The following is a 25,286-nucleotide window of genomic DNA, read 5'->3' on the forward strand; positions in this document are numbered from 1 at the left end:
CCGCCCGCCGCGGCGGAGCCTGCGCGCTGTGCCCCAGCGCTCCGCCCGCCCTCCCGCCGGGGCCCGGCCGCGGCCTGGCCCGGCAGGATGCTCAACGTGACGCCGCCGGCCTTCCCCGCGCCCGGCTCCCAGCAGCGAGCGGCAGCGGGTGCCCGCAGCAAGGTAGGGGCGGCTCTGCCGCTGACTGTCGCTTGGGGGATCGTGAAGGACACCCGCGTTTTCCCCGCTGCGCCGGCGGCGGCTGCCTGGCCTGGCCCCGCCTGGCCGAGCTCCGGTGGTTAGGGTCGGTTCCCGGTCGGTTCCCGCTGGGGCTGGGGCTGGGCTGCCGCAGGCCGCTCCCCTCCAGCGGTCTCATACTCCAGCGGCCGCCGAGGAGCCGCGGCAAGGGCTCGGGCGAGGGGCCGGCTCGGCTGCGTCGCTGGAAAGCGCTTGGTACTTCTCGTTTGAGAGGGCGGCGGTGATAATGCTTCCGGTACTGCCTGCCCAGGCTGTGCCTCCTGTGCAGAGATGAAGACTTTCACCTTGGAATTATTGCGTGCAGCTTATGCTTTATGTGTTGGATCTTCTTCTTTGGAGAGGTTTTGAGAACACTTGTTGTCTGCAGACCTCGCTTAGACAGCAGACATGGACTAAAGTAGCATTAAAAGATGTGGGTTTATCTATGTACACTTTAGGTTTTTTGCTTCTCTTTTTCCTGTGGTTTTGTACGACCGCAGTTCTTTAACCCCGTTTCCTGCTGTTAAAGTTTGGATCAAAAGGGTTCTCAGACTGTGCTGCTGTTGAAAAGGAAGGTGTTAGACCCCCTGAAGATCTTGCTTTGCCTTTCAGGGCAGGCCATGGAAATACTTCTCTGGAAAGCTACCAGACTTCTGTCCCAGCTTTCTCTGGGTGAGGCTTCCAGTTGCTGTAGGGCTTGTGGAAAGTCTTTATGAATGCTGTGAAGGCAAACCTTGTTTTACCTGACCATAATTTTTAAATCTCTTTTCTTTATTGCTCCTGGGTTTCTGGACTGCATCTTAAATGATTTACCACCACAGGCAGACTTCATATCTTCAGTTTGCTTTGGGAAGAGTCATCTGAATGTTTGTTGATATTCAGTGATTTCTATGTCTGTGTTACTACCCACAATGCTTCCTTAAGCACCCTTACTATTGAGTAGGGCTCCCAAATATCAGTGAATAATATGAGTTGGGTTATTTCTTTTTTCTTTTGTCTGAGCTCTCCTATGGAGCTTAGAAAAGTGTATTGAATGGCTTTTTCTTCCTTTAGACTTTGAAGTTGTTTGTACATTTGTTATTCTTCAGGTACCTTTAAAACCAGGAAGGAGTCTTATGGATTGGATTCGGCTAACTAAAAGTGGGAAGGACTTGACTGGTTTGAAAGGGAGGCTGATTGAAGTGACTGAAGATGAGCTCTCTAAACACAACAAAAAGGAGGACTGCTGGATATGTATAAGAGGTCAGTTGCTGTGATGTTACTTCTGTGTTTTTTACCTGGCTTCTCTTTTCTGTACTTAGGGAAGAAGCAACAAAACCCAAACGACAACAACAAAAGCCACATGCCAAAAGAAAACTATGCACGTCCTGTGCTTAGGCCAGGTGTAATCGTGACATAATTGGGCATAACTTCAAGTAAGAGATTTTGTGTTACAAAGATTTTCTTTGCTTTCAAGCCTTTCTAAAGAAGTCTTTTAAATGGGAGTGTTTTATACCTATTTTATAGATGCCTGTGAAAATAATAAAACACAAGATTTTAGGTAATGTACCGAATAAAAAGGGCTTAGCAAGAAAATAGGAGTCTGAAAATGCTGACATGTACACTCCTCAGTCTTGGGCAGTTTATTATTTTGAGGAGTTGACTATTTTTAGGGATTGCTTTAGAGCACCCATAGGCATATAAATATTAAAAATACTACTTAAGTGTGTAGAATGGTCTTTAGGAAATAATACTTAGTGATGCAAATGACTGTTGCCACACAGAGCAACTGTACTCTCTGTCTACAATAACAAATACCTGTAGTAACTATGCAGTTCTATTTCTGTTATTATTTTAATGACATTTCAGGTCAGAAGTTGAATCATACGTTACACATTTAGCAATGGTCTGGAGCAATAGCTGTGGCTAGAAGAGTATTTTCAGAGTTGCAAATGAAGTTCCTAGTGGTCCTACAGAAAGGAGTAAAATGTTTGCTCTGCAATTTAATCATTTAGAGGCTAAAATACATAAATATCACCTTAAGTTTGTTAGGAGATAACACTAATCTCTTTGAAGATAGATTAAGAAGATCAGAGTAGCTAATGGGGCATTTCTGTAGAAAAGTGGTTCTGTTAGTGATAACATTGATCTGGTAAGGAACAGCATTGATATTTGATAAAATGTCATGTCTGAACTTCAACAAAGAAAGTTAAGAATTTCCATGTGAGGGTGATTGTATTATTGTTGGCTGTTAAAGGGGATGAGAGTGAAAGTAAAAGTAACATGTTACTCAGTACTGGCCTTTGAGCAAAATACTAGGATTGTTAATTTCCTGTGCTGCAGTTGCATGTGCTAGTGCAGAGAGAGGAGAGCTAAAGAAAATCTTGTTTGCTATGGACATCTGTTCATTTTTCTCTCTGAAAAAGGGACATCTACTGCAGACAGAATTACTGCCTAAAAATGCTTCTGTTTTAGTTTTTAACTCATCCTACCTTCACTGTATCTCTGTTTTTTTACGCGAACTCCATCAAGCTGCATTTGTATCTTTCCTTAAATTTTTCCACGTCTGCCTTTTCTTTGTTCTTGGATGACGAGTGAAAAAACCGTCATAACTGAAAATCACGGTGGATTATCTGTAGCCCTCATATGTGGAGAGGTAGTAAAACAATATAATTATGGAAAAGCTAAATGAGGTCTCTGCATTGGCAGTTAGACTGTGTCTCTATATGAAAGAGCAGAAACTCATGAGAGCAATGCGAAATAAAAGAACAACAGGAGATAACTTTGTTCAAAACCCCAGTGTGATCAAAGAAAGCTGTCATGTAGGCCACAAATTTGCGTATAAACAGGGGGTTCAGGAGAGTTAAAAAAAGCATGAAGGGTATATAAATGATAGTTCTTCTGCTCCAGCAAGTTTGATGGTAAATTTGAGTAATATTCAGGAGGCCATGACTATGCAGATACTTATATTTTATTGTGTGCAGTATTTACAGCTGCACACAAGATGGCACAGTGAATACAGCCATCAGAAGAGCAGGTCAGTAAAGGGTACTGAGATCCTTCCTTTACTATTGACTATGTCTCTGTTGTTGACTGGGATGGTTGTTCTTGCCAGCTAGGATTGCCCCAAGTATATCTGCCCCGAGGCTCAGTGCTGAATGCCTTTCCTTCTGAAGTAATTAATGTGCACTTCCTAATGTCTTGAAAGCTTTTTCTGAAAGTACTGCCACAGTTGTACTTCTGGTAGCTTCCTGTTTTGATAATGTTAAATATCTTCAAATTTTCGGCTAGGTGGAGATGCAATAATCATGTTAACAGCAATATGTCTCTGGTTAAATCTGTGTATAGCTGCATTCTTCAGCCTCCAATAACCCAGTTGCCTAGCAATAGTAATTATCGTTCATAATTTCAGACCTGTGAGGAAACATTGTTTTACCTCGTTGCAAGTGTCGAAACGCTGCTGAGCCCTTTTACTGGGACAGATTGCTACCAGAGTTGTAAACGTTTAATGAACACAAGCTATGTTAAGTTTCTTATTTTGCTGAATCGAAAGAATGGAAGCTTTGTTGCTGATGACGACAGTTTTTCCTTGTGTGAGACACGTTGTTCCTGTATGCATTTCATTCCATGATGGTGTTGGGTGGTAGGGAAATAACTACGGCAACACTTCAGGGATAACTTAATTGGAAAAGAAACTAAAAACAATTCTGTGCACTAGCTGGTTCAATTTTGTCTCTTTTTAAACCTGCCCGTGGTACTTTTACCCTCTATCTAGGATACGTCATGTTCAATTTCTAGGTTGAAGTCTTAAACCAGAGCAAGTGGTACAGCACTGTAGGATTGGCATCTCCATGTGATAAGATAGCTCTTGTGCTCTATACAATTGTGTCACTTATGTTTCTGTTTTTGTGAAGTCATACTGTTTGTTCTAATTATGCTGTCTGTCTACTAGTACATTCTTTAATTTGTGCTAACCTTTCCATTGTTTTTGGAGACAGGAGTGGTTGTAGAAATGCTGCTCATATGCTTTTAAATTATATTTTCTTCAGGATTTGTATATAATGTCACACCATACATGGAATATCATCCAGGTGGTGAGGATGAACTAATGAAAGCAGCAGGAACTGATGGTACAGATCTCTTTGATCAGGTGAGAACAACTGGCAGCAAACGACACTTGCTCACCATACTTTGAAAAATGTATGTTTTGTGATTATTTCTAGGACATTTCAGTGGAAACCTTTTCAGTCCTAAGGAAAGGCAGTGGGTCACTGCTCAGAATGACACTTTTATGTGCTGAAAGAGACATGTAGTTTAAAATTTGTATCAAAAGACCATAATAAACATCATGGTCATTTTATGTTGTTAGAATTATGCTTCAATTAGAGCTCTTTTTTAGCAGAAATAGCAATAAAGCTAGCAACAATTTGAGATACCACCTTCTTAATAAATTGCTGCAATGACTAATTAGTGTTGTTGGAGAGACCTATTTTTCCAAGAGCTTTCACTTTTTGCAAAATGCTGGTAGAATTCCTTGTCTATTTACTTGGCAGCTGCGTCATCAGAAAAAATGCTAGAGGTTCTATTTACTGGTGAACAAGTCACAAGATGAGAGTTGGTCTCTTATTTGTGTACTGTTTCTTTAAATGTTTTGAAAAGACTCAGAAAATAAAGGTTCTGCAGCATGGGTGGGCTTTCTGCAAGGAATCACTTGCAAACTTGTTGCTGTAAAATGTGATTCACTGAGTTGGTATTTTTTAGAAACAGACATTCTTTGACATTTCCATTACTCACTAGGTTTAGCTGAGAAACTGGGAAAGAGCAGAAAAGAAATCTCCTCTGTTTCTGTTACCTCTTTATATTTTGTGCATCAGAGTGTGTTATGCCTTTATTTGAAAAATGTTTTTAATGAGGTAAATAAAGATGAATAATGTTTTATCTTTGTTGAGTCTATCCTTGATTAATCCTTTCACAAATGAAGTGTTGGATTTGGGCATAATTCTTTGTTTTCAAGAAATTTGTAGTATCAAGCTGTGGCTTGGAATTATATGGCTGGGTCGTTACATGATGTCCTTGAAAACAGGAGTCTTGACATCAAGAATATGTGGGGAAGCCCTTTTAGTTGTTCAGATATGTGCTTGCTACCATTTTTTTTTTTTTTTAGGGTTTTTTGTCATGGGACTGAAAGCGGGTTTAGATCCTGAAACTATGCTTTTTCACTTTTATTGTTTCTGGCTTATGACTTTCCTGTTACCTGAGGCATTTGTTTTCCCTTCTGCTTTCTGTGTCTGTCAGATACTGGTCTTTTTTTGAGAGTTTGGTAGGTTGCTAGTGTTCCCCAAATTTCTGGAAAAATTAACTGTCATTCATAATCCTTCATTTCTTTCTGTTATCTGTATATGAGGAAACTACAATTTGTTGATGGGATTCTTTATCTCGTCTCCTTAGCTAGTCCAGATTAAAGTTCTTATTTTTAAATCTAGATACCATTCAAATTTGTCATGCAACACTTTGTTTCCTTTTCTCTTCTTGTGATGTTATCCTGGATGCCCTATCAGAATTCGCTTTTCTGCCATCCATTTCCTCTACAAGTTCTCCAGTTCTGGTCTGTAAAGCTACTGCTTTTTCTTCACTTTATTTTACTTTTTAAAATAGGGAATTTCCAAATGATTCAGTGATAGTAAGACAGAAGCAAACAGAAATACACCAGCTTGGTAGGAGGTGTTTGTTTGGCTTAACTGTTATTCTTTATGTTTGTTTCCTTAATCCCTTTTCCCTTCACTTGTCTAAACAAGACTAATAAACGTTGTGGTAATGACAAGGTCTTTGTTCTGTTAGTTGTGTAGCATGCATCATAAAAATGCTCTTCTGAAATATATTCTGTAGCTCAAGGTTATGATGTTCAGATATTGAAAAGCATAAATGAGTAAATTAACCTATTGCTACTTTGTTCATAATCCTATTTTTTCATTTAATTCCATGATACCTGTAATAGAAGAACAAATAAGTACTGAATGATGTAATAGTGACTTCTAATGTGTTTAAGAAATAATCTGCTAAATGAATTCTATTAGTCAATGTACAAAAATGAACTTTTTTATTTCAGTGCATAGAACAACATAGTAAGAATTCCAAATTTTATGAAAAAATATTTTGTTAATGTAGGTTCATCGTTGGGTCAATTATGAATCAATGCTGAAGGAATGTCTTGTTGGGAGAATGGCTGTCAAGCCTATTGCTGCTCCAAAAGGTGAGGTTTTTTTAAGAATGAAATATTGTCTATTATACTTTATTCCAAAGTTATCTGGAAATTGTGAGAAATCCTAAATCACCTCATATTTATGAGGAGAATCTCTATTCTTGCATAGAGTTGAAGGCTTTTGCATATATTAATTTTTTTTACAGCAGGTACCTGAAGATGAAATTGTTGTATAGTTGAAGACTTTTATAAGTAGTGTACTGCTACATTTTTTCTTTTGTTTTTAGTCATTAGAAAACAGCTGTGTGTGTTATATGTCTGTGTGGATAGAAAAGACCTTTTCCTGCCCTGCTCTCCTCCAAGATCCCTCTTTTTTCTTCTTATCCCAGAGGGCAAACTGTCATAAGCAGTTCTCATCATGAAATAAAAGTCAGTATTTTCAATCTGGTGATTTTAGCACCTTACATACGTCTGGCAAGTTACATACATATTGAGATATTTGAATACACTTTATGGGCAGTTATTCTTTCCAGAACACTTTATTGGGTCCTTTCATTTGAACTTACCTTGAGAAAATTTTGCTGATGCAACAGACTCCTCTGAGCCAGGAGAGTAAGAAATGTAGTATAGTCTTAGAATGTGGGTGATGGTTTCCAGAAACTTTAATCTTCAGTCTGTCTTTCAGTTTGTAGACCACAGCCAAAATTTCCTATGCCTGGGAAGCAGACACTGTTACTCAGTATTGACCCTTAGCAAAACTGCAGTGAAAACATGAAAGGATTAATGATTACAACTATTTTTTTCCAATTCTGTGGCATCCTTTAGTTCACAATTTCAGCCATTCTGTAGCTCTTCAACTCCTAAAAAGGTGCTCTGCATGCTTGCTTAATGCTTAGATAACATCATCTTAACAGTTACGTTGAGTTTGGTCTGTGCGTGGAGTAGTATTTTACATCTCCATGATGCTAGGTAGCTAATTCCAGGATGGAACTTTTAAGGTACATGCTGCAAAGTATGGAGAAACCTCAGCAGCATGACCACCTCACTAAGTTGAGGCATTACAGAGACATTAGTGCTACTTTGTCAGGTAGAAATTTAATTAGTTAGAAATTTAATAGTAAACATGAATTTTGTTGATTTTATTAACCTAACCTTTCTGCAACTGGATGGAATTCTTGTGACAGCCAGTCAGTAAAGCATAAAGATATCTTTGCCCCTGCTGTCTCTGGCAGTCCCTTCTCTGCTGTTCACTTTTTCTGCTTTGTTCTGTAATTATTTTGCTATCCATTTTGCTGCAGTAAAATTTACAGAATAAAGGTTGTCAACTATATAAAACCAATTCTGTTGCCTGTGTCACTTTTAGCCATTTCAGATTTGAAAAAAAGTAATTTTGTTAATAAAGAATCAAGCTGATTACAGAACTACAGAGTCATTTAGGTCGGAGAAGACCTCCAAGATTGAGTCCATCTTTGAAGAGCCACCACCTTGTCAACTAGACCATAGACTAAGTGCCATGTCCAGTCATCTCTTGAACGGTTCTGGGGATGGTGACTCTACCACCTCCCTGGGCAGGCTAATATAATACTTGACAGCCCTTTCAGGGAAGTTCTTCCTGATCTCCAACCAGAACCTCCCCTGGCACAGCCAAGAGGCCAACCCCCACCTGGCTATAGCCTCCTTTCAGGGAGTTGTAGAGAGCAGTAAGGTCCCCCCTCAGCTTCCTCTTCTCCAGGCTAAACAACCCCAGCTCTCTCAGCCACTCCTCATAGGATTTACACTCTAGACCCTTCACCAGCTTTCTGGCCCTTCTCTGGAACACTCCAGCACTGGACTTGCTGAAATCCTTCACTGTAAGATTCTCAAGGTTTACTCTGATTCCTCAAAGGTTGTGTATCCTCCTCTTTTGAATTATCAAAAAGTGATTTACTTACTTCCCTATTAACCAGCAGTAATTCTAGTCTTTTATCCTTCCAGAAAACCATATTCTGTGAAGTTTGCATTTCAAAATAGAAGAATAAATTACTAACTTAAGGTGCACGTTTTTGAACAGAGGATTAAATGGCCGCTTAAGTGTAGAGGGAAGACAAGACTTGAAATTATGGATTACATTGCTTTCTTTTTGTGACAGAGAGTGAGTATTAAGTAGTAGGAGAAACAGTGGTACTTGCTGTTTGGTGCAATCTCAATACAGAGCAAGGATGGCAGATTTTTTTTGTTGGGGCATTGCTGGAAGATTTGTGGTTGTTTAGCTTAGGGTTTTTTTCCTGTATTCTGGTGATTTTTTGGGAGATAGTACAATGGTTTGCTTACTGAACTGCTTAAGGAAGCTGAAGTTTGTCCTTACACACTCTAGATTATTTTTTTTTTAAGAAAGAAGAGTCTTTTGAAAATGCTGGTGATACTTAATGTTTTGTCAACTTGTATTTTGGGAATACTGCTTCATGCTTTGGTAGTGACTAATAGGAAATTCTGAAGTGTCCCTTCTATAGTGTTACAGTGGGTCTTTGCACTGAAACATGTAGTGTTTGTACTTGCTGAGAAGGCCAGTGCAGTACCAGGTATGTAAGAGATGATTTCAGAATCTCCCTCATCAAACCTGTACAGCATTAAACTGCTTGCTGTCCCTTCAGGGTGCTCAGCTGTAAACATTATCACAGTTGTCTGAAATACTTTAATACTGCTGATGTTTCCACGGACATGTTAGTGTATGTCCCTATGCTACTTCAGTGGTTGCTTGGGAGTCAGAATGTATGCTGTATTATTGTTAATTCAGCTAGATTAGACTGAGAGCTCAGATGTCATCCAAGGAAGAGAGGTCGGGCTCTGCCTTTGATGTGTCTTGTGTGGTCCTTAAAATTGCAGTGCTGATTTCTGTGCAGTGTGTTAAAATGTGGTGAAACGAGAGCAGACTTCTAAATACAAAAAATTACCTCTGATTAGAAAGAAGTTTCTGTGAGCAACTTGCCCATCCTGGCAGAAACCATAAAGTGGTGTATAGCAGAATATTCAGACAAGTGTTGTCTCAACCAAAAATATGTGGAGTATTTTCTTTTTACCATACAATGGCACAGTATGAAAGCCTCTGGTGAAGGTTGTTCTTGAAGAGCTCTCAAGTAACTTTGGAATATTGTGTGGTTGGTGCTTTGCTCTAGGAGCCTTCCTTAACATCTCTCTAGCATTTTTCCTCTAACCTTGGGTGGTGTGATGCAGGACACTGGGAAGGATATGGAAGAACAGGGAAGAAACATTTTTGTTTTGGTTTTCAGAAAAGGGAGGAGAAAGAAGAGATTTGTTTCTCCCACCCGAACTTGGCTCCCATAAGAGAGAATATAAATTGGGCCTTTCATATTGGGACACTCAGAGATGTGCAATGTAGAGAAGGGCAGAAAGGGGCCAAGGTATAACCAGAGGACTAGTTTCTCCACAGATTTACTGTGAACAGAAGGACGTGTGGCTGAGAGGTGCAGTGCCTTTCCCATCGAGTTGAGCACCTTATAAATGAATTGACACTGTGTAATTCACTTGCTTGGTCTTTCTTTTTTTATTTTTTTTCTGCTAGAGTTGGTTGGTTTGGAATAGTTGTAGAGTACTGTAGAATAAATGCAAAACTCAGATAATAACTTGAAAATAAAATCGTTTGGTGGAGGGAGCTTATAGAAATATTTTCTTTTTCCTGTGTTCCTCCCAAGGATTGGGTTTAGATTTCTAAGGATTGGGTTGGTCAGATTTGCAGTCCACTATGTGATGTGATGTCGTGAGACAAGTGCCATTGGAATTCTTACCAGATTCAGTGAGCTTCTTAGCTATGAAGTTTATAACTGCACAAGATAATCTGTGATTTTTTTTTTTTAAGTGTCAGAGTTCTTGCATTTCCTATTCTTTAGTAATGTACCTACTTGTAATGTACCAATTTTTAATTAGACATAATCTTTTGGAATGGTAAACAGTGCTGCATTTATTTATTGCTTCTTGATGTCTGAAACATCCTGGTCATTCCGTTAAGCCTTCTGGAAGGTTTATTGGGAGATCCTTACTTTGCCTAATTTAGCATGATGTGGGCAAATACTGTAACTTCTTAACTGTTGTCCTTGTTGTTTTTTCTTAATGCTTGCAGAGATTTCTTCTGCTGTGTCTGAAGACAAGAAACAGCTTAATGGTAAGTTTTCACCTGGAGTGAAGTGGGGAGTCGATCTGAAACTTATGTGAATATCACTGAATGGGCAGTATTTACCCAAACTTCTCTCTCTTTGCATTCAAATCCAGTGCTGAGGCACTAGTGATCTGTAAGAAATTTCAGAAGGCAAAACCCTAACCAAGTATTGTGAATTCTGTGTTTGAAAGTATTGTAAGACTGCAGTAGAGTAGTATAGATGTGGGAGGTGTGGGATGGACGAAGAAGGTCAGCTTGTCTGTGAAATGCCTGGAAGATTTTCTGCCCAACTCTTTTCTATCCAGTCAGGTCTTACACTTGTTTGGCTGGATCTTTTTTTTTTTTTTTTTTTTTTTTTCAAAGTGAAAATTTTTTATTTTCTTCTAAGCTTCATGAAGTTTTTGTCAGCCCATTTCTTCAGTCTCTCTGCATCCCTTAATAACCTTAACCTTTAACGTTTTGCCTGTTTGCATGATTTGTTATTGCTCTGACTGGAAGAGTGTGTGCCCTATATTTTTGCTAGTGACTGTGTGAAACAGTATGAGCATTGCCTTTTCCCCTGCGAGTGCCAACTGTAGCTAGCCTCCAGTTGAACTTTGTGTGCTGATCACACCTGTTGTGACTGGCAGTTCTACTCATTTTCTCTCAGTGTTGCAATCCACCTGTCAAACCCAGCTCTTTCCAATGTGGCTATGAGAGGATAATGTAAGAATATTTATCGCTAGCCTTGCTGTCCCGTGGGATTGTGCAAAGCAGTCCCGTGACACACAGGGTTGTAATTCTGCTGTTCATGTGGTCACCTTAAACTCTTCATTTCATGTCTGCCATCAGCCTTTGGCTTCACCCCCAGCTTTTCTTGATTTATGATCACCATGACTACTAGAGCACTTTGCTTAATTGGTTCACTGATCACCTGAATCATTGTCTTTTTATTGCAGCATGAATCATTGTTTTCATGTAGCCTCTTACAGTATTTCAAAATAATTCGTAAATCACTTGGTTTGCCAGAATGTTCTATTTTATTGTGGCTGTTCATATATTTCTCTTGACTTGCAAAAGCAAATAGAAGTGTGTATGACCATGGATTCCTGTTATCTGTGGAGGCCAAGTAAATCATGATGTGTGTCCTCAAGAAAGGCTTAGCTTTTGAGAAGGCTTTTATTAGGTGATTGGTTTTCTTTTGCAATGATCTGACTGCTCTGCCATTTAGCTTCCTTGGCAGCTGCAGATGGTGTGTACTTAGGAGTAATTAAGGATCAAAGAATAAGTAATTCGACTGAATTTTAATTGCTTTGGATTAATTCCCTGATCTGGGTGATCAAATAGTTTTGACAGATTGGATTAGACCAGGGTGGTTCTCTTTGTTTTCATCTACTTCCCACGTCGTGGAGCCACTCAGTTATGGTGTTTAAGCTTGTAGTCATACTACAAAACTTACTGGCATTTAGAAGATAATAATCTGGGTAACTGAGAATTCATGTGCTAATTATTTTATGCCTAGCCATTTCAGGTTTGCAAGGCTTAACTTTGAATGGGCTTGAAACCAGCACTTACCAGCTGTTCAGTCTGCAACTTCCTCCATCATCATTCTGTTTAGCTTCTCGGTGTTAAAATTGATGCAGGATTGCAGTTGTTTATCTGTCTCTGTGCTTGAGATTTTGCCAAATACGTTCAGTTTCTTTTATGCCAGAGGTTAGTACAATTGACATTTTGAAAGACTGACCAACTGTTGCTTCCCAGCAAAGGCTGTTTCAGACTGTTTCATGTAGTTAAATACTTAAAGTGATTATCTGAATTCTGTGGAAATTCCTAGCAAAGTGCTGTGTAGAAAGCTTAGGGCTGATACCTTTGCTTACATGCTGACATGAAATTTTACTTGTGAATTAGGTTAGATCAGACATCTCAAATTGAATTTATTCATCTGAATTGTAGAAACAAATAGTTCTGTTAAAGGAAAGTCGTTCAGAAAATGTTTTTGTCTTTTTGTGCCTCACTATCACAAAATGTAAAAACACAAGCTAATAACAGATGAAACTGAGAACAACATAGGTACTGTGGTGTATGGAACTCTTAAGTTCTGAAGTAGAGCTCCATGTTCTAGGACCCTGCTCTCCAGGGAAGAATGCTGAATAAAAAATAAATACAAAAAGTACATAGTCTGGCTACCTGTGGAAAGAAGGTCACTAAATAGTGTTGGCAGACACTTAGAACATTCAATTAAAAAAAACAAAACCACAAACCCCAAACATACCTGAGTATTATTTATATTAAGCAAGCATCCCAGAAAATATTTTAATGACTCTCTGCTCTTTCCAGGTGTGCTTCCTGAGAAGAAAGTACTGGCTTCTTCTGCTAAAGATTTAGGTCCGAGGTAAGCCTTTGTCTGTTATTATCTGTTGAACATTCTATTTAAGAATTCTGTGCAATTCTTAGTAAATGCAGGCAACTGCTTCCATGGTTAGGTCTTGAAGTTTCAGTTAAATGAGTATTTGTCATTACTATCCTTGTGTAAGTAGAAAATGTGAGATTCAGGTTTAAAGAACTTGCCAAAGGTTATATGGGCAGATGATGGTTCTTTGCTTGTTCTGTTGATTCCTAACGCTTGTGCTGTCTTGCATTGTATACAAATGTATGGCTTATATTTGCAGGCTCCTCAGCTTTGCTTCTTGAGAAAACTCATGGAAAGTGATTCCAACTGGACTGACTACTTTCTTGACTTAAACTAATTTGCCCATAAACATCTGAATTGCCATTCAGTTGCCATTCAAAAAGTGCTTCATTTCAGGCTGGAATATATTAACATGTGATAGCTGCATTCAAGTTTCTACAACATGTAAAGCAAAGCAGGCCCCAAAAGCTCACTGTGATATGCCTGCTGTTGTCACTGAGGTGTCATTTTATTCCATGATGCCTTTGGTCCTCAAGGTGCAGTTTCTCACTTGGCATCAAAATCCCTTGTGAGTGTGTGATCTCTGGGCTAGTTACATGCAGTCATAAAATATTGTGGCTTGTAAACAACTGGAATGAAGTGCTGAAGTGCTCTACAAACCTTGCTGCCTTTCTTCCCATGTGTGTCAGGCATATTCTGGCATGTGACTGGAAGGTGTGCAGCCTAAAATGTGTTGGCTGTCAGGAGGGTTTGCTCCTCCCTCTCCTCCCTCTCTGGCCTGTTTTTCTGGTCCAGGAGTCTAAACAGTAGATGGAAGTTACTTCCTGGCAAGTGTAAGGCCATACAAATAATTAGCATTTGAAGGCTTTCTTTTTTTCTACCTTACCCTGGATTTATTACAAGGTTTGGACTTGGGAACATAGGAATGAATGCAAAAACTTACCTGTGGAGATGAAGGGAACTGTGGTTCTGTGGTATGTGCACCAAATCTTTAACTCTTGGATGTCATGCTGCCTATTTAGTGCTTTTGTCTGGACTCAAGATTTTTATCATCTCGTAAGCAAGGTTCATATACTACAAAGAGAATGCATGTGCTTTTTAAGTAAAACTAATGCCATACAATTTTAACTACAATGTACTGACTATCAGGATGCATAATTAGATAGTTATTTTAGTAGTTTTTTCAAAATTACTGACTTTGGACTTAGTCTTCAAAAGTAGTAAGTAATATGTTTGGCTTGTAAATTCGTTAAAGAAGCTCTGCTGGAAGGCTTGGGGTTAAATATGTTTTTATATGCCCAAAGAAAGTCTATATTTTTTTCTTCATTGTATTTTTTGTTTTACAGTTATGACTGGTTCCAAACAGATAGTTTGGTCACAATTGTCATATATACTAAGCAGAAGGTAAGTATATTTTGTGAAGGAAGAATTACAAGATCCAGTTGTGATCTAGCTTGAATTCTGGGAGAATTTTAGAAAAACTGTTGTTTTTTCTTCCCCTTGACTATGAAAGGATATGAATGCAGAGTTGGTGATAGTTGACTGTCAAGACAAACGATTAAGGGGAGAGATGATCATCGATGACCACTCATATCTTGTAGAAGTTGGTAGGTACTGTAATTTCGCAGTTGAAAATACTGAATTTTCATTCTATTTTATTAAAACCCACTCATCAGACCATAAGCATTTTACATGTACCAATTAATATTTTACTTCTCTTTCATCAGAGATTGTTAAAGCACCTTGATGTAAAGTAATTGCATTGTTTATCAACTCACATCTTCATTTGTTTAGTATGTACTAAACTTCTTACATGCGGACTAAAGTGCAGGAAGAAATTGATTTTAAACTTGTGTAAAATTTTTCTTCAAGTGTGTTTTTTACGATTATTAAAATGCCCTCATTCCCAAGGGCTGGCACAATAATTTACATAAATGCAGATCGGTGGCTTTGCATGAGCCATTGTTAAAAGTAATGGGAAAAATAATGCCTTTGTGCATGAGGCTTGTAGAAGTCATGAGTCAAATTTCAAGGCCAGGTAAACATGCATAGCTTTTTATGGTTATTAATTCACTCAGTATTCCTGGACTATACTTTATGTATATAGGATGGCTGGAATAGAATTTTGTTACTGCTTAACACAGAGTTTGTTTGTATTTATTTCAGACTTGGATCATGCAGTTTCAGAAGATGTGGCTGGTAATTTCTGTCTCTTGCAGCACTTGTGTATCTCTTCTAGGATAGTCCAGTCAGGAGCTGAACTTCCATGATCCTTGTGGGTCCCTTCCAACTCACAATATTCTATGATTCTGATGTCAGAATGTGGAATTTCAATTTATTTTTCTGACTCATCAGAGTCAAACTTTACAGTTTTACTTGCCACCAGGTCCTGACACAGTCAATCAAACCAAGCCATAACATTAAATATTTTTTCTTCAATTGTGCCATTTGGGCCTGTGAAAGTAATAAGTTGATAGTGCTCTGATCCCTCTTAGTATGACTAAATGTTAAAAGCTAGAAGTTAGTTCTGTTGTGTATTTGTAAACTGTTCTTTGCTTAGATTGGGATTTTCTTGGATTTAATTGTTAATTCAAATGGCCATAAAAAGAAAGTAGTAAGTAGTGGTAACTACCAATTTCTAGTACATGATGACTCCGGGTTTGTGAGCATTTTTCTTGACCAGATGGTCTGTGAAGCTGTCCTGGTTCCACAATCTGTTTAGCAAATAACATGTATTAATTATGCATATCCAGTTAGTGTTTGTTCTAACTGCACTCTATAACATTATAGAAAGGTAGCTGGAAGTACCTTTAATTTGATATTCTAATTTAAGGAATTAATTACATGTGTCTTGAGAAATGAGTAATTGTTCTGAATTTCATTATACTTGACATGTGAAATATTTTTTTGTACGAAGTGTAACTAAAAGTAACAATATGAAATCTTTTCTCTTTTAGTAAATATTGCTGAAAAAGTAGGGAAAGTAGAGATTATCTTAAGTAAAAAGGATAACATTCATTGGAAAATGCTGGGACAGCCCCGGGAAGGTCATAATACCTTTGTCAAACACACAGACAGAGGTAAGCAATTTCATGGCCAGCTACCAGCTGTTTTAGGACTTCTTGGAGCTTGTTAGTAATATTTAGTTTTTTCCAGGATTTTCTTTTTCTGTTGTTGTACCTTCATTTCTTTCACAATTGTTGTCTGATCTTGTTGGAAGCTACTCAGGAATTTTCCTTTAAAGGATTTGACTTAGAGGTGGTTTTTTTGCTTTTCTTTGGTTTCTTGCTTTGTTTTGTTCCACAGTGGAGTTGAAGGTGAACCTAATATTGGAAGGTGAACACTGCCTTAGTGTTGTTGCATCTCATGGTTACCTGTGTGCTTAATGACCTCTCTGTCCATATGAAAACCACAGTAGACCCTGAGGAGAGAGTGCATGGACATGTGTCAATCACTATGGGAGTAACTGGAGTGAAGGGTTAGAAACCTTCACTTCCAATTGCTACTGCAGATACAGTAACATCTGTCAATGCTGTAAGGTTGTTCCAGTACACTGCATCTTTGTAACTTGAGCTCAGATTAAATAAGGGACTTCAAATCATGTGTAGGTATTAAAGCCATCTCTGAATAAGCTGATGTGTCTGCAAGGAGCAGTAAATGTTATATATGGATTCACTTTGCGCTAACAGAACAGTATGAACTTGATGCAGCACCAAAGAATATTACAGTGATCAGTGTGGGTTTGGGCTTTTGTCAGCTAAACTAAAATTTTCTGCAAAATTACAGTGTGTACTATAACCACACTCCTGATGTTATTACCGTCACCTAGTTTCTCAAAAGCCCTCTTGGTCCTCTGTCTAATAATGCTCAAAAATTGACTGTTGGATTATAGTCTGTGTTATTATGTGTGAAAACAAAGCTGTACGTTTTTATGAGCTAATTAAATGTTGCTCATCATCTTGTACACCTCTTACTGGCCCTCAGTTATGCTACATGGACCTTTAAAGTTGAGAGATTACTGCGCTACAAAAAGGAAGACTGCATAAAAGCACACCTCTCTGGCTACCTTTAGTTTATGTAGAATGTCATTTTCTTTATAAGAGTTTCAGAAACTGTTGAGTCATCCACTTTAATATTAGATTTTTCAATATAACCTCTGTATCTAAGGGGTTGCAGCCTGATCTAATGTGTTGTCCACTGTCCATTGCTCATTTTCTGCCTCCTTTTCGCTTTTTGTGATTATAGAAAACAGAAAGAGAAGATAATCTGAAAGAATAAGAGATATAGAATATAGTGGCTTTATAGATCCATTACAATGAGGAAGCTGGGGATAGTTAGATGCAATTGACAAAAGACATACTGAGCATTAGTAATCTAGCAAATAAATTGATATCTGTAGCTTTTTAATTCCTACTCCAGAAACTCCTGTTCTTCAGTTTTTTAATTTTTAAATCTCTAAATTTAAAATTGAGCATGTAAGAGTGTTTATAGAAGAATGCTCAGACCTCCGTGTCTTTCCTTCATTTGAACGTTTGCTTTCAGCTCAGCCATAAAATCTACTTGTTGGAGGCTTCTGTCCACCTGGTTTAGTTTCAAGTAGGCATTTTCCTTTTCTGCTTAGAGCTGTGCTCCCTTATTCTAAATTGCAGAATTTTCTTTTTTGTTTTCACTTCTGTGGGAGCAAAATAATGTTATGGGTAAAGAAACTCCTATCTTGTGCAGTGTGAACAAAGAAATAATAATTAATAGCTAAAAAAAAAAATTCAAAAAGCGGTTTTATAGCTTTATATCTGGTATTTCTATGCAGCAGTCAATACACGGTAGCATGGATATGTTGCCCTAAATATTCTGATTTTTTTCACTTGAATATTTGTCTCCTTACTCTCAGCTTTACCTTTTAGTTCTAAGGATTATGAGAGTCTTGTGTGAAGACAGTGTAACTAATAATTTTCACTTCTGAAAATTTGGGAACAGAATAGAAAGTAGCTGTGTTATCTTGGTACACATTTTTTATTTATTTTATTCAACTTTTGTATATTAATATTCTTTTGGTAATTTATGCTTTCTAATAAAAGTAATCATTTTACCTGAAATGATTACACAATTCCACTTTGGTGGCAAGGCTGTGAGTAGTAAATGCTTGTGGGAGCACTGATGTTTAAATTCATTGAGTTTTTCTTGTCTTTGAGTTTTTTAGTATTTCTGTGTGTATTGACCAGTTAAAACACTTCAGTTGTATTCAGAGCACAGGAGGAAGGGCTGAAAACCAGTCAGGATTGATACTTGAAAAGTTTATTTTTTTTTATTTCTTTATTACTTGTTCATATGGCAGCATTCATGAATGAGTTCATAAAGGAGGGATGTGTGTCCACCATATGTGCAGAAACATCTATACTTAAAGGTTATTTAATATTTAGTTTCAAAGCAGATGTTGAAATTCTGCAAAAAAAGTGATAAAGGTCTTCTTCAGGGCCAGTGACATAATCCAGAGATGGTACTGGAAGCCTTTGATAGCTTTGTGATATGAAGAAACAATTAACATAAGCCCCTCCTTCTATTTCCATAGGCTGGGAAAGTCGTACTCCCACATAAATTACCTATGTACTCTCAAATTCCTTCTGAGTTTATACTAAAATTTTGGCCAGTGTATTTTAGTTAATTGGAAGGAATGAACAGAATTGTTGAATTTTGTTGAAGGGGATTAAAAAAAAAAAAAGTATTGCAATTTCAGTTAACTGCACTGTGTTTTCGGATGGTCAGGAGATTCAGAAGAATATTCAATACTGCTTCTACTCCTTAAGAAGGATTAAGTGCTTAGTTTTCTGGAGAAATAATTATTTATAACCCACAGTATTGCATAGAAAACACAATTCAGTATAATTAGATTGTCAGTGTAGGGGAGTTGGTAACGTTACTTTTAGGTAGCTGTTATGAAACTGGTCATTAAAAGTGTAAACAAAAGCTTATGGTCATAGTGCTGGCATCCTGTAAGTGTATATGCAGTATAAAAAGTCAGATAGAGCTTTCTTATTAAAACAAAAAAGCCAAACCAAACCCCTAAAACCTGACCCCTCCCAGCCAACCAAAGCATCATATGGCACAGTGATAGACTGTAGGTTTTCAAATAGGTATTAAAACATTATTTTCTTGTTAGTGCTTTTTCTGGGAAATGAGATATGAGGGGGAACGCACATAAAAGCAGTAGCCAGATGCAATTAAAAAATGACATGCTAGTAGGGATGACCTGGGGGGATGTGTGTATTTTTTCCCATGGAGAATAAAATGCTTCTTCCTTCTGAAAATGATTCTGAACTTTTCCTCAGGTTGCTGTTTTGGAAAGTAACCTAATTATTAAGTTCTGCTCTTTTAAAGACTGTGCAACTATTGGCAGATGTTTAGAGTGTTCAGTAAAGAAACAAGGTGGTGTTGCCTCTGAGGGCTGAAATGGGGTGCAATTTCATTGTTTTGTGCAGTGGTTTTCATCCACATTTAGTGGCAGATCATAGAGGTTTTTTTGTTGGAAGTACCAGAAGGGAGCAGAGTGCTGCTGCAGCATTTACTGTATATCAGTGAGACTTACACTGTGACAGGGTGCTGTGGAACCCAGAAAAGTTTAGAAGGTATTGATTCAGTGGGAATGTTACTTTGGGAGGGGAGAGAGGCTGTCTGGGGAGAGCATGGCCGGCCTATTTGGATAATGTGAGCTAGCTTGTGAAATCTAGTAATTAACGGAAGCATTTGAGGGTACTGATGATTTGATGGTCAGCAGTGAGGGTTCATGGTTGTCTTAACTCTTAAGACTGGGCTGGTGCTGGGAGTGGTAGGCAGCCACCTTCCTTCAGCTGTGTGGTCTAATCTCCATTATGTTGGCAGCAATTGTACTTGAGGCTCTATAACCAAGTAACCTGAACAAAATAAGGATTAACTTTCAGCTGGCTGATGGACATGTTTGGGTGACAAATGCTTGCTAGGAATGGGGTGGAATTCCTCTACCTGAGATAGAAGGGTAGTGGAGCAATTTGGCTTTTTCCAAAGCCAACAGGCTAATATTGCCACTGTAGTGTCACTAGGATTATGACTGGTAACTAAGAAATAAGAATTGTGACTAAATTTTTATCAGTGAAGAAAAGCAAAAAACATGATTAAGGAAAAATTCTTAGACTCCCTTTCATGACAAGGAAGAACACGCAGTACGCAGAAGGATGATACTCTCCAAAAGGTATCATTATCTGTACAGCAGATAATGATAGTAAAAGTGAATTTTGTTAGTAAAACTGAATTTGTATGCCTATGAATTGAAGTGTTGTAGTTCTTGATTCCAGCAAAGGAGGAAGCTGAATTTAGAATGATGTGTAGCCCGTGATTGTATTGGATTTTGTGGCAAGCCTTTGGTAGTGAGGGGCTGCATGGCTGCCTCTCCTAGATCAGGAGCTGCAGTGCTGACTCTTGATGTCTACAAAGCATTTAATCAAACCTAACCTCCTCAATAATGACTTTCTCCACTATGACTTGCTGCTGGACACTGGCATTGTGATCCAAAATTGAGAGAAAAGTAACTTTTGCTTCTGTATAGTAGCAAATCGTAGGTCTTCAGCATCTGACAGTTAACGTGTCTTCGTGGGTTGACACAACCAACTGTTTGGCTTCAGCTTGCTACTAAGGACTGGCTCCTTTTGTTGAAAGGGTTTTCTGCTTTGACAGTCATTTTTTCTTGTGGCTTCAGATTTTATTGGAATGACTGATAAGGAACTAATTTTAGTTAATGTAGCAAAGACTACAGTCTAAACTAGAAGTTCACTTAGAAAGGTCTCTTGTTTTAAAAAGTTATATTGAATGAATCAAGACAAAAGTTCTGTATGGCAAATTGAAAAGAAAAGGGGAGATAAAGGTTATTTATGTGGAAAAGGCTGGAATTAGGTTGGAAAGGTGAAAAAATTGTCAGGGAACAGTGATTCAGTGGATGAATCAGTTTTTAAACTTCTTTCTCCACTCCCAAATATCTGTAAGAGTATTAGCTGATGAGTGTTAAGGGTTATATTACCAACCTCACGCATCCTTTTAAGCAGTTCTTAAGTCTGCAGAATTGACAGCAATCTTGGCATATTTATTTGGCTACTGTACTTTGCAATCTTATTGTGTATTGTTTTTCAAAAGAAGGATAGAAAACAAATTTCCACAAACTTTCATAATATTTATATAGCTGGAGAGATGCTGATGTTCTGCTTTACTTCAAGATTGGTATGAAATAGAATTACTGACTTTCATTTTTTCAGAGCTTTAGGCATTCTTTTGATTCATCTGAAATGTTTGTTCATTCAAAATAAGGGATTTGTAGGATGTTGGGTGAAAGATGTGAGAAAATCTTAATAAAGAAAGATTTATTCCATGTCAGAAGCATTACATTATGTCTCTGTAGGCATTTATAGTGGATAACTCACTAGTAGCTATTTGAATAATTTAAGAAAACCAGTGTAAGCAGAAAACTGCCATGGCAATCTACTCTGGTATATATACCAGTAGTGGTATATAAGAAATTTGATCCTAATTTAGTCCATGCACAAATTGCATATGCAGCTGAGATTTAGTAACCTGAATGTATGTTTTGAGGCATAACTGAATGTATTTAGATGCTTGACTGTTCCAGCAGAGTTTATTTATACCTTTGGAGATAAATTCAGTTAGAAAGAAGCGTGGCTGAACTAGAACATATTGTTTAAACCTTTAACTTTCAAGCGATGTGTGGATAAATACTGTTTATTGAAAGCTTTCCTTTATTTAAAATTATTTTGTGTCTGTTATGGTTGAATTGACAGGCTGTGATCCTGCCCTTAGTGAAAAAGGGAATGTTAATAGCAATGTCTGTTCCTTCAAGCAGCAATTGACTGCACTGTCAGAGGGCACTCTTTATCTGGTCTCCAGCTGTCTTGTACTGTCTTGTACTTTAGCTGTGTTTTTAATCTAGGATATCTGGAAAGAGCAAAATGTTATAAGGAAACTGTAGTACAGATAAGTTACTTGAAAAAGGATAATTCATTAGGTGAAATTGCTGAAATACTCAACGTGGTCCTTAAATGGCTCTTGGGGATCACTGGGCAAGGAGATTGGACAGGCTGTCTTGTTTAGAGCCCCTCTAAAGCTTTTCTTGTGTTTTTTTAAAGTCCAGGGATTGTTACCTGTTTGTGAACTGTAGCCCTAAGCGTAAAGTTCAATCAGGTGTACTGACTTGGGATTCTCTTTGATGCTGTTGGAAGAAAGAGTAAGAAAGCAATGGCAGTGATCACTTGAGCTGCAGCAATGCTAGAATTTCCTTTACATTTTGATTTGTATTTAATGGACACTTCACTGGAAACTTGCATAAGCCTTCCTTCAGGCAAGATTCATTTTAAGAGTTGTGTTGACTCAAGAAAGACTTTTGACGCACATCAGGATTAAGACCATGTAAAGTGATAAGCATTTATCAGACATTTTCTGATAGTCCATTCCTGTCAAATGAGAATCAACATGAGATCGAAGTCAGGAAGTAAAGAAGCATCTGCTGGTGCAGTGGCAAAACACAAAAGATAAAGGTGCTTGTACTTCTAACTCTTAAGACCTTTAACAGATAATACAATTGTAGACTGACTTAGTTGAAGGGGAGCTCTGGAAGTCATCTGATCTAACTTCCTGCTCAAAGCTGTTCAGTCTAGGTTTGAATACCTCCAAGAACAGTCTCCCTCTGAGCAGCTGCCCCTGTGTTTGACCAGACCATCCTTATGGTAATGCCTAGTTGGAATTTCCTTTGCATCTCATCCTGTTTCATGAGTAGCTCAGCTATTTGTGTGAGCAACATGAGTATTTTTCAATGCCATGAAAGAAAGGGGAAATGTTACTTCACTGAAATTGCTCCAATGTAGAAAGTGTTGTTAGAACGATGTCATGTTCAAGTATTTTTGTACATGAATCTGTCAAATTTTGAGAGGCTTTACATAAAAATATCCACTGGAACTGCTCGCAAATTCTTCACTGAAACTGGCAAATGACACAGTGGGATTATTGTAGGAAAGTGGCTTCATCTCCCTGCCTTTTTTAAAAAATTACTTGGCTTGTTTTGGATGTATGAAGTTTAGATAATGCTGTGTAGGAACCCAGAGTGCCGAGAATATTTCTCTGCCTGTTTTTAAGGGTTCTTACCCCCCTGAACAACACTGTTTTAGCCTCAAACCTTGGAAAAAATTACCAATGGTCAGACAAGAACTAGAAAATACAGTGGTGTGAATTAGGTGATAGACTACTGTGTAAGATTGTCACAGGGTGAAAAATTTAGAAGTTTTGGGCTTCTCTTTATAGTAAATAGATAAGAGTAAAAAATACCAAAATGGAGGATTGTTGTTATTCTCTAAACCTTCTTCTCCTTCTTCTACTACTCCATGTTCTGCAGTAAAAGTAGTTTGGAATGATTGGATAGAGAATTCCGCAGTTCCTGCCCATGTTACTGAATAATTGGTAGGAAAGTGAAAATAATGTACGTTTTTAGTAACTATTGGTTAAAATATCTTTAAAAGGCTGTGTAAATCTTGATAGAGAGGCCTCATTCCTGCTTTTCTGTGCTCTATGCTGTACCTGGGTCATGCTAGTGGCTCTGTTCTTCTGATAAGACTTAATAAACAACTATCTGCAAGCATTGAAACTCAAGGAAAAGTCTTGGTTTATCTTTGAAACTCCTTGCAAGGACTTTCAGCAAATTCTCTCCCATCTGGAGGGACTTGATTTACAGCATGGTACAGTGTCAGTTGGTGCCCCGTGCTCGGCCTCATCGGAGCGAAGCAACCCAGATTTTGTTGCTTGTTAGCTTTCTTTCTTTCTTCTTTCTTTTATTTTTTTTTTAGTTCTTTGCAGAGCTGAACTTCCAGTACCTGATAGCCCCTGAAAGTTCCCGTGACTTACAAACCTGTTTAGGCAGTGTGGTGCTGTGATCACACTGATATTCCAGGTTAGAGCTAAAATACTGCAGTGCTGAAACAAAAGCCTAACTGAAAAATGCTCTTCTAAAGGTAGAGGAAGAAAAACTACTTCTATCATCTTCTTTATTGAAGGCTGCTATAAGCTCCCTGGAGCTTTCTTTTCTCCAGGCTGTAAAACCCCAACTCTCTCAGTGTATCTTCATAAGGAGGGGTGCTCCAGCCCTCTGATCATCTTTGTGGCCCTTGTCTGGACTTGCTCCAGTAGGTCCATATCCTTCCTATGGGGGGGACCCCAGGGCTGAACACGGTACCCCAGATGAGCTCTCACAAGAACAGAGCAGAGGTGCAGAATGACCTCCGTCAGCCTGCTGGGTGGGTGTGGATAGTCTGAGGAGTGTGCTGCTGTGCTGGCTTATGTTTCATTTGCTGGTTTCAGTCTGCCTGTGTGTACCCATGCTGTACTTGTATGGCAAACTCAGTATAGGTGCAATGCAGTACAAGGAGTTCTGATAGTTTTTGGTACTTTTCTACTTCTTCCCAGTCAATAACTCAGAGGCTCTTAAAGTAAGATTACAATTGAGTCTTTAGTCCAAAATTATAAAAATTATTATAAGTAATTATACAAGAAGCATTTATTTATTGTCTTTTTATAAGTACATAGTGAAATATACACATTTCTCTCTCTCTTATTGAAATATAAATAATAATAGAATGACAGATTGGGACTTAACTAACATGTAAAATCATGTTTTTAGGGCTGTTTTACAGAAAATGCAAGTTGGTTTCTAAGACAGAAGTTACCCATGACACCAGACTCTTCTGCCTAATGTTGCCTAAGGGCACACATCTCCATGTTCCCACTGGACAACATGTTTACCTCAAACAAATTATTGCAGGTAAGAAAAATTGAGAATGTAGTAATGGATATATTTACATAAATCCTTTTCATAGTGTTGGGAGAATGCCAAGTCCATGGCCGCTAATTCCCTGGTTGTTGTTAGCAAGTCTCTGCTTCCAGGATCACAGTAATGATGCTTAATAATGAACTGACTGGATTAATATTAACGAAAATCTAACTACTGAGATGACTGGCATTTACTGGTGACCTTATTGTCTCCGCCTTCAACTCTCCCTTTAAAACATTCTCTCTACCAAAGCAGTGTTGTTCATCTTTGAAGTGTGGGAAGCTTACTGTATGTGTGTGATGTTTCATTAGTCAGTTCCTTTTAATCTGCAGCTTTTTTGAAAGGAGGAGGGTACTGTTGCAATTTTTTCTTCTTTTTTTTTTTCTTCTGAGGGATTTATAGTAGTCATGGTAACACTGCTTTACACTCCAGTTGCGCAATATTAACTATAACGTGAGGTTATGAGAGGAATGTGTTTAGAAAAGCGCATGTGCTTTTCTTCAATGTG

General features: G+C 38.2%; 1 protein-coding gene across 2 annotated transcripts in view; it reads left to right on the forward strand.

The window, feature by feature from the left end:
- The first annotated feature begins 38 nt into the window (after positions 1 to 38).
- LOC121659072 (cytochrome b5 reductase 4) overlaps positions 39 to 25,286 on the forward strand; it is a 32,877-nt gene continuing 7,629 nt past the window's right edge. Inside the window, exons 1-12 of one of the 2 annotated variants that reach the window (XM_042016854.1) lie at positions 39 to 162; positions 829 to 888; positions 1,305 to 1,458; positions 4,245 to 4,345; positions 6,361 to 6,445; positions 10,509 to 10,550; positions 12,861 to 12,915; positions 14,280 to 14,337; positions 14,447 to 14,540; positions 15,100 to 15,132; positions 15,891 to 16,013; positions 24,629 to 24,769. In XM_042016854.1, the coding sequence (XP_041872788.1) occupies positions 88 to 162; positions 829 to 888; positions 1,305 to 1,458; positions 4,245 to 4,345; positions 6,361 to 6,445; positions 10,509 to 10,550; positions 12,861 to 12,915; positions 14,280 to 14,337; positions 14,447 to 14,540; positions 15,100 to 15,132; positions 15,891 to 16,013; positions 24,629 to 24,769 (1,021 nt within the window). In that variant the 5' untranslated portion in view covers positions 39 to 87. The remainder of the gene's footprint in view (positions 163 to 828; positions 889 to 1,304; positions 1,459 to 4,244; positions 4,346 to 6,360; positions 6,446 to 10,508; positions 10,551 to 12,860; positions 12,916 to 14,279; positions 14,338 to 14,446; positions 14,541 to 15,099; positions 15,133 to 15,890; positions 16,014 to 24,628; positions 24,770 to 25,286) is intronic. The other variant, XM_042016855.1, reaches the window with a different exon arrangement.

This window comes from Corvus kubaryi, unplaced genomic scaffold, assembly GCF_017639235.1.
Source record: "Corvus kubaryi isolate FWS band 111438036 unplaced genomic scaffold, C.kubaryi_AGA036_p1.0 split3-73, whole genome shotgun sequence".
Lineage (NCBI taxonomy): Eukaryota > Metazoa > Chordata > Aves > Passeriformes > Corvidae > Corvus > Corvus kubaryi.